The sequence below is a fragment of the Idiotropiscis lumnitzeri genome, chromosome 10 (assembly GCF_059441095.1).
Source record: "Idiotropiscis lumnitzeri isolate Australia: NSW breed Sydney's pygmy pipehorse chromosome 10, RoL_Ilum_1.0, whole genome shotgun sequence".
Classification (NCBI taxonomy): Eukaryota; Metazoa; Chordata; class Actinopteri; order Syngnathiformes; family Syngnathidae; genus Idiotropiscis; species Idiotropiscis lumnitzeri.
Genome location: NC_142400.1, coordinates 15,410,762 through 15,420,353, shown reverse-complemented (window position 1 = coordinate 15,420,353; position 9,592 = coordinate 15,410,762). Strand labels below are relative to the sequence as shown.

The following is a 9,592-nucleotide window of genomic DNA, read 5'->3' as shown; positions in this document are numbered from 1 at the left end:
TGAGAAAACATTTAAAGGTTAGTCATCTCCTTCCAGCGTTATCAGACATGCTACAATTTTTGACTGCCATCCTCTATTGTGCTTGACTTGCCACATTTGCCAAAAGAACTTGCCCATGTGAGGATTTGGGTTTCGGTTGGTTTTGTTCCAAATTTGTTGTGCATGGTACAAATATTTAAAAAAAAAATAGTACATTGATTTGACCTGAAGTGACACATTTATATCAATTATGTGATGTGACAGGGGTGATTAAATACGTGTTAAAATCAGTTTTTAGTACGTTACACTGCAGGTTAACAGCACTGAATAAAACTGCAATAATAAAATATATTAAAAACCATCCATATATTACTACTGGTCATTTCATTTAAAAATTATTTTAAAGTTTGCTCTTGAATTGGATATCCAGGTGTCATTAATATCATAGCTGGTGAGTATAAAAAAAACCACACACCATTAAATGTCCACTTGACAGACGCATACTGTTAAGTATTTAATTCCTGGCTTACTAGCACAATGCATACAAAGTGTGCTTGACAAATTGTGCCACAGTTATATGTTCAACAAAATGATGAAAGGTGCTCAATAAAACAGCATAAGGTCAAGTAGAAACATTAAGTGCAACCTTCAATCAAATCCGACACCAGCATGAGTCACAGTGCTCTAACAACCCATTGTCACACATGCAAGATATGAGGAACAATATTTATATTTCCTATTAAATGTTTGGAAGCTGGAGAATCAACCACTGAAATGTGCTTGCTGTTTTTGGCAAATTGAATAATGTACTGTACATTTATAAACAATATATACATTTAGTTCAATAAATAAAATCAGATTCAATGTGTTGGCGGTCAAGTGTATAGCACAGCTGCCTCACAGTTCTGAGGTCAGCGGTGTAAATCCACACTTATGTGGTTTTTTTTTCCAGGTGCGCTGACTTCCTCCCACATGCCTAAAACATGTTTCTTAGGTTAACAAAAAATTCTGAATTGGCCATTAGTCTAAATGCAAGTGTTAATGATTGTTGTCAATATGTAACCTGTGATTGGCTGGCGGCCATTTTAGGGGGGTACCCCACCTCTTGTCCAAAGTCAGCTGGGCTAGGTCAGAGCTCACACGACAACCATTCGTTTCCAAATAATTCATCAGCTATGAATAACTGGTCCAGCCGAGAAGATGTTATAGTGGTCTACAAATACAGGTGTAACTTTAGGGCTGAACAATGAGTTCAATATTTATTTATGACGATTTATTTCAAATAAACTTAATACTGGGTCTCGTAATATTACTATGAGTTCACACATTTCACACTGCAATCAGTTAGCAAACTTAAATTTTTGAAGTAGCAGGAAGGTAAATGCTGCAGTGCATGTCTCAAATTGCTCGTTGACAATATTGCTAATTTGGAAACAAAGCACTGTCCGCGCGCACACAAAAGCAAAGCAGATTTTGATTTTGCCAAGAAAAAAAATGAAGACCTTAAAAAAATTAATTGGCTCAGTTTGAACATGTTAAACACACATACATAATAAATGGTAAGGTAAGACTGTTTTAATTGTATAAGGATAGGGCTTTTTTTTTTTTAAATATTTTTGCTACAGAGAATCATTAACATAACTCATAAACCTAATTGAAAATTATGCTGTATTGCATGTGACGTCCAGGATTGTCTACTTTATGAATTGTCAGCCAATGTCATGTCAAAATAACTAGAGTAAAATCATGGTGCAAATGGATTCAGTCAACTTGGTACGAGTGAGCACAAAAGGAAATCAACATTGAAATAAGCTGCCATGCGGACATATTTACTTTTCAAATAAAATTTTAAATGTAACAATAGACAACAAATTCAGGATGTGCAAGTCCAGGGCAGCATGCTCGGTTTCTTAATTAAGAATGTTTGAAATGGTGAGCGGTCGTCAGTTTGATATGCTCCACTTAGCTTAAAAGCAGCAACTGTTTCACACTAGTCCTTGTGCTCGCTCTTTATTTTATTTATTTATCATTTTAAGAAAGCGGATGTAATGGAAATGTATTTTACGTAACACATCCATAGATAAATTACATGCCCAGCACTCATTTGATGCATTTTTGATTTGTCTATTGCATTGTTTTCAGGATAAAAAAAATGCATTGGCTGAGCATGTTGTCCCAAGTCCATGTCGGGGGGCAGTAAAGGTTAGGTAGGTTGTTTAACCCTCTGGACATTTCGAGGGCACGGTTACTAGATTTACCCACAGGGCAGGTCTCCTGGAGAGTCGCTGTCATCAGAACTTCTGACCTGGTCAAGATCCTGCAGGCAGACCAATGTCATGTCCAGCTGAACGTCCTCCTCGTCTAATTGCACCACAGGTTCATCACTATCCTCACTCAGACCTTCAACATCATGAACACATTCGAAGTCCTTGTCTGATGAGTGGTTTTCTAGGTCAGGAACCTGGCTCAGTGGGCTGTTTAAGGATTCCGAGGAGCCGGACTTGAGGTCTGGACCTGTTTGAGATGTCAGGTACACTTTACAGTTAATCACACTCTTTATTGCCAGTTATCCATTACCGTATTACTCCCTGATGACTTTGTTATTGAAATATGAAGGTAGCTATTATGCTGGATGTACAGTATGTGAAACGATAAGATAACGTTTCAAGTCTGCAAAATAAGCACAGCCTCAAGATTCATCAGTACTGTATGAAATGCTTGTTGCAGCCTTGTTTCTAGGAGTATTTTATGCCCGTGTGCATTTTAAAGCCTCTAATTTTCTAGATCTGGTCTGTTCCTGTTATTAGTACCTCAGAGGAATTGCCTTACCAGAGGTGAGTGATGACCCGGAACTGAAGTCGTCACCAGAGTTCAGGAAATCATCCAATGCCTCCTGGTCCGACAGGTTGGTTACAGCCATCTGATCCAGAACAACCACATCTGCCTCTGTTGGTTCTTCAGTTGTACGTACAAAAAAAAAGCACGGTATACATGAAGCATCTGTACACTGAATAGAAAGCAACTCTGTTTTGGGCAGATAAAACACGGAACAGAGAGTGCTCAGCCGTAGAATGTTTACCTCTGTGCTGAAGATATCCAGTGGAGCGGTATTTCTCCAAGTCTTGGTTAAAGGCTTCTTCGTAGACTTTCTGTCGCTCCCTCAGCATCTGCTGCCTTGCCTGCTCAAGCTTTGCAACTTTCTGAGCATGCTCTGCGTTCAGCTCCACTACAAACACACCATTGTATCAGATGTATTAAATTAATGATATTAACTTGATTTAACCTGTAGTTGATCTCAATAAACTTCCTACTAAAATAATATCTCTATGACCTCGTCAATCAAAACTGAAGTGACCATTTTTTTTTTCTTACCAGTGCTGTATTGGAACTCATTAGATTATATCAATGGTTATAATTTTGTAGCTGAATGTTAGTAGATACTGTACACTTGTGCAGCTTTTACTGATGCTTAATTTGGGAATTTAGACAAGGAGCCTTTTGGTCAAAGCACCTGTAATAGTTTCCTCCACATTACAAAAAACGGCCAAAAAGTTTACCTCATACTATTAAAAGGAAGATTTTCCCTCCTGTGCGTTATGTTTTTTGCTCCTTTATTTCATCCCAATGATTGTGCAACGACATAGTCCGAGCCCATGCATGTCTTGCAACAGTAATGCTGCTCACCTTCCAGTGCCTCCAGTTCTCGCCTGTAATAGACAAATCCAAAATGGTCTCATTAAAAAGAGTTTTGCGAATCTAAGTGAAAAGAAAGCTCAATGGAAAAAGCTGATTTCAACAAAAAGGAAAGTTTCCTTCTGAGGCTGTTATGATTAATTGACGTTTTATTTATTATCAAGAGGCAATTGACAGTTTTCTTATCAGTGTATGCATTCAGAAGACCAAATTGTAAACATGAGCTTATCAGATGTACCGTAGTTGTGTACAGTCCTTTAAATCAACACATCGATTAAGGAAAGGCAAAAAGCAGGTTACATGGAGCACATACCTTTTTTTTTTCTTATAGACTTCCAGTTGGTCGATATGATGCTGCTTGAGCGTCTGTTGTTCACACTGACAACACAGCGTCTCCAAGAAGACCAGCCTGCTCTCCATCTCCTCAAAGTCACCTTCCAGATGAGCTGCGCACAGACACAGACGTTCTTGTAGTAGAACTATGCACAATATTAGCTTAATATTTGCATGTGTAGAAGACTAATTTTGCTTCATGCACACTTTCCCTCACAGTGCTTTCTTTCACCCATTACCTCATGAATATAATCTTTCTACATGTTTATTATTATATAAAGGTCCTCTGCCCTAAACAGCTATGGAAATTAATTTGAGCAGTTATTCATTAACCATTTCATAGTCCATGTACAAGTATGTTCTTTGTCCTCACATTTTTTCCCCACTACTACATTCCGCTGCTATGTAACATACTGTATCTGCACACTAGAAGGACAACTAGAGTGCAGGAGTACATGGACCTTAAGCTGGCAAGGACAGTGAACACACAATTCCAAAGACAAGTGCAAGTCACACCTATGGACGCAGTGATGGCATCAAGTTCGCACATGAAAGCAGGCAAGCTTTGTAGTTGTTCCTGTAGTTGTGCCAGTGCTGATCGTCTCTTCTCCCAGTGCGCCGACAGCATCACCACGTCCCCGTCAATAGCCTAAAAAAATAAATAAATAAAGTTGTCACTTTGTTTAGTGAAGCCAAAAACTATTAGACGGTTGTTAAGTATACTGTCCAAACATAAAACTTCTTGAGGCTCAGAGAATAACAAGGACATGAAAAACAGAAGTAAGACGTTGAAGCACATCGGTTAGTTTTTTGCAAGCTTGTGGGTTTAATATGTGCGTAATGCGACCGAGACAATTAGCATATTGCGGCATCAAAAGCAAGGTTATTTTAGTAAATCAAAACTAGCGGAATAACTAAAACTAAAACTGAAAAAACATTATCATCAACTAAGTAAAAATGAAAATGATTTACAAAAAGGACTGAAACTACATTTTACAAAAACTAAACTACCATACCTAGAAATGTTGAGAAAATGTGCTTTCTTTTCATTTATGGCAATTAATTTAATACATGAGCCATTAGGGGTGATTTTAAAAGCATTTCTTTCTATATTAACGGTGCAACCGTTTCCCGGAAGAAGAGAAGGACGAACAAACATCTACAAGTTGTCATTCTCGTAATGTTTGTCGGACAGAAGCGACATAATCAAGCAGCAGCCAATATAAAAAGCAAATGACGTCGCTCCTCTGTACCTGTATTTTGAAAATGTTTTGAAATAATATTCTCGTTAAATTTTCACTGCACAATAATTACCATGGACTTTTTTTTTTAAATCTTGAACATGTGTAAAACACAGTTTTAAAAAACAAAAAAATAATACTAAAACCAAACTAAAACCAAGTGTTAATGAAAAAAAAAACTAAACTAAAACTAATAAAAACTAACAAACGAGCGATAAAAACTAATTACAACTAACTAAATTTAAAAAACAAAACTCAAAAAGAACTAAAAACTAACTATAATTACAATTCCCAAATAATATAATGCTGGTCAAGAGTGCATCATAGACATATGTAATGGTGAGAATCCGGTCTTTTACCAAAATAAAATATTTTCCAGCCTCGAATGATAAATAAACCAGAAGTACTACTTTTTTTTTCCTTTCATCTGTGCGGCCAGCCGCGGCCCGGTCCAAAGTGTCTCGCCCGGCGGTTCTGGATCACAGCACTAAATGACATAATCACTAAGAGTACAAATGTTACTACAAGTAGTTACAAAACTACCACAGATGTTTTCCAATACAATCTTCTCTAAAGGGTGAAAGGCAGATTCAGGAAGTGTTGATGGTAAAAGATTCACCACAGTATAACCCCTTTGTGACAGGGTGTGAATGTGTGGTGGAAGTCATTATTCAAAGCCAATCTAATAAGACAGTTCATGATTCAACTACAGTACCAATACTGAGAGAAGAACTAAACATACCTCTGCAACCTGAGCACAGTCTTTTGTTTTTTTGTGGAGTAGAAACCAACTCTCCTCATACCTACAAAAACACATTTTATACTGTAGGCAAAAATTATACAGTGCTGTCAGTCTTCGTGTCTGTGTGTACCTGCTGAGGATGTCGAGTCCAGCACTGAAATGAGGAAGACTGTCTTCATACCTAAGCAAGAAATAAGATATATAACAGTTAAGAATGTTGGGGATAAGTAAGTGAGTTAGTGGGAAACTTTGTAGAATGGATAATGGAAGTCCAGTGATTTGATTATGTATTGTGACATAAGTGATGAGATGGTCCATGATTGTAATTACCGTTAAGTACATGACATAGCTCAGGTTGAGAATATAAATTGCTAATGATAAACATTTTTTTCAAATTCACACATACAAGTAAAAAAAATTGCACTTGTTAAGTTACATGTCTATGAACGTGGAAAAGTATAAATCCAGACTCGGGTATTTATTCATTATTTTCAACCCACAAGCAATTTATTTTCCAAGTAATAGATTGCGGAAAAGGATTTGACACTGAATTGAACTGACCTGGATCTCCTCCTGCTGCTGCCTTTGGACTCCTTTGATTTATCACCAAGTGTTTTCAAGCTGTTGGGAGGAAAAGCAAATGAAGGCTTTGGCACAATTCATCCAACACACCAATAGTCAAAACAGACTGATTCTTACAAATTACAAAAACATTTGTTTGGCATTTTAGTGCTGATGTCATTTTTACGAGCAAACCTATTATACAAGTGGCAATCTTAAACTCATTCAAGTGACCCTTTAAGGAGGCATTAGTCGGTTTATTAACAACCAAAATAGTCTGTTTGTCCGTGTTTGACGCTCTCTCTCGCAAATGGAATGATGCGTTCAGGAACTAGGAGATGACAGTACTCAAAGTAACAACATATTTGCCACAAGCCCTCATTGCCCTCACATACAAATAAAACGTATAATTAGGATGTCTGGGCTCTCCCTTAGAGATGAAATGAGAAGCTTGGAGTCGAGCCGCGCTCCTCTGCATTGAGAGAAGCGAGATGAGGTGGCTCGGGCATCTTGTTAGGATGCCACCTGGACGTCTCCCTGCTGAAGTGTTCCAGGCATGTCCCACTGGGAGGAGGCCCAAGGACGACCCAGGTCACGCTGGAGAGACTGCCTCCCAGCTGGCTTGGGAACGCCTCGGGATCCCCCGGGAGGTGCTGGACGATGTGGCTGGGAAGAGGGAAGTCCGGGCCTCCCTGCTTAAGATGTTGCCCCTGTGATCTGACCTCAGCTAAGCGGAAGAGAATGGATAGACGGACTGTTCAAATATGACTTATTTACTAGAAGTAATTCTGTCAGCAGTTTACAGTGACAGGCACTTCCACCAGATGGAAAAATATACTTAACGGGTATACATTTTTGGAGGACATATTTGGGCATCTGGGCAATGCTACTGTGATACATACGTGCTACATGTCATTTGCCGACTACATTCCTCTTGAAACACATTGGTGAGGCCAATGGAATTTCGTCACATTTACCAGCAAACTATGTAAGGCTCCATTCTGTTTAACCTACTTGACCCGACGTCACATGATCGTCAGCTGAGAGCAATAAACTGGAATGGCGCATACCAACGAAAACACACCAAATCTTTAGCAGTAAAACGAAAACGCTCATGACATAAACGCACCAAATTAATCGTTAAAATGTAAACTTTTTACGCTTTTGGTTTTAACATGGCCAGGAAACCAAGATAACGGCCGCCTCGGTGACATTAATTTGCTACTGGTCAACTTTGTATTGTGTTCTTTCATATAATGCCAGCTGACTTCGATTGCAACTAACACACAGGTAATGTAGTTCCTGATACTTTCGGATAACATAACGTAAAATCGGAGAAATGTGACACAAATCAGACAAACCCCGTCGTTAAATCCTGCTGCACCATGTGGAGTCTTTCTCTGAAGTTCTCGAACATGATGCCACTGTGTCGTTTAGCTCCAGTAAGGTTGTTGTCCTCTGAGATGGACCCGTTTCACAGTATAGAATAACAGTGACTCCTGACAGCCCTGTTGTGACAGAACCTGCATCGCTTCTTCCGCTCTTCTTCTTCTTAGGTGTAAACGTAACGCCATCTGGAATCTATTACTGCCCCCTGCTGTTTTAACGCGTTCACGGCTGCTTGTTGGCCTTCTCTCAAGCGAAAAGTGACATTTGCCATACAATGTCAATGTCTAGGCCAGCGGTAGTCAATTAACAGTCACAGAGGTCCACGACGAAAATTTCTTCAAATTAAAAGGTCCGAACCAAAGTCCAACTTCCCAAAATGTCTAGCCTATGTTCACATTTTTATATAGTTTCAATATTTAGTCATTTTCAACAGAGCGCACTAAATAAATAAAATAAAAATATACTAAATATTTAGCAATGTTCCCATTAAACACCATTGCCAGTCCAACAAATATAAGGCGTTTATTTCACATTCAAGAAAATGTGGCTCCAGGAATTTAAGGGTACCACTTCCAGAAAAAACAGTAAAATATCTCCTGCAGAACTATATCAAGTGCTAAGCATTGAGTTAACATCTTTTACCTTTTTTTTTAAATCAAAGAGTTATCAGCCTAAAAAAACGGAAAGCCCAATTATCCAAGTAAACCAGGTCAACATGATCAGTACACAATCAATAAAAATGGCTGTCCTCATGAAAAACTAATTCAAAATGAGCTTTGACACCCCTTTTTCTTTTGAATATTTTTTTAACTTCTCTTAATGAGAAAAATGAGTTTGTGACTGCCCTGCCAGTGACTTAAATCTGTGTTGGAACGAAGTCAGGGCCATTGGGATTTGGTAGATTATTTCACACATCTGGGTTTTGTGTTTTCCTTTAAATAATGTTTGTGCTACCACATTTAAGCACTCCTTCACAACTTCCCCATCACTTGAACGTTTTTTGTTTCCCCAAAATCCATGATACTTTTACTGAATATTCGTTTGCATGCCGCTGGGATGTAAACGAAAATGTAAAAATCTGTTATACTCCACTTGAAGTTCGATGTTTTTGCCTGCGCTCACCTCAAACGTCAGCGGATAACTGTGCACAAAAGGGCGGTGCTTTGTTTCGTTGTGGCGCTTTGCAATGTTGCGACAGTTTCGGAGCATATGATGCACACTGGTTTTGAATCGGCTGTAGCCAGAACGAAACTACATTTCTCCGTCCATTCATTTAAAACAACACGCATCGACCTCGCTAACTTTTTAGCAAGTCATACTGTCAGCAGCACTCTCTTCCGGTCTGCTGCGCAATTGGCAGTGGATCGTAAACAAAAGATTTGATTGGCTCAAATCAGTGATGCCTTTTCCGTATTTACTAGAATTGCAGCGCCAAAGTTTGCGAATGCGTCCTGAAAAAAAAAATCATCATAGATTGGCCATGGGTCCGGTCCGAACCATCCCACGGTCCGCCATTTGGTGATGCCTGGTCTAGGCCCATACTTTCTCTGAAAAACAACCTACAATTGGCGTTTCCTTCTTCCAGTTTTATATCATAATTGTAAACTATAAAACACTATAAGGTACTTCATTTAGAGACTCTATTGAGTTCACT

At 38.7% G+C, this 9,592-nt stretch overlaps 1 protein-coding gene across 1 annotated transcript; it reads right to left on the bottom strand.

The window, feature by feature from the left end:
• Window positions 1-463: 463 nt before the first annotated feature.
• On the bottom strand, window positions 464-8,112 carry LOC148329484 (dysbindin-A-like). Its single transcript, XM_088307460.1, has 10 exons — window positions 7,911-8,112; window positions 6,550-6,609; window positions 6,119-6,169; window positions 5,989-6,049; window positions 4,522-4,654; window positions 3,986-4,118; window positions 3,664-3,686; window positions 3,059-3,205; window positions 2,809-2,934; window positions 464-2,493 (listed from the first exon to the last, which is right to left on the bottom strand). Exons 1-10 carry the CDS (start codon window positions 7,964-7,966, stop codon window positions 2,234-2,236), a joined length of 1,050 nt encoding a protein of 349 aa, XP_088163586.1. The 5' UTR covers window positions 7,967-8,112; the 3' UTR covers window positions 464-2,233.
• Window positions 8,113-9,592: the final 1,480 nt, after the last annotated feature.

Bases quoted from the DNA above. Each gene is read 5' to 3' on its own strand.
- LOC148329484 (XM_088307460.1), bottom strand. From the start codon at position 7,966: ATGTTCGAGAACTTCAGAGAAAGACTCCACATGGTGCAGCAGGATTTA. The intron at 6,050-6,118 runs GTACACACAGAC...GTGTTTTTGTAG, and splicing joins GGACTCGACATCCTCAGCAG to GTATGAGGAGAGTTGGTTTC. The intron at 2,935-3,058 runs GTAAACATTCTA...GTACAACTGAAG, and splicing joins TGGATATCTTCAGCACAGAG to AACCAACAGAGGCAGATGTG.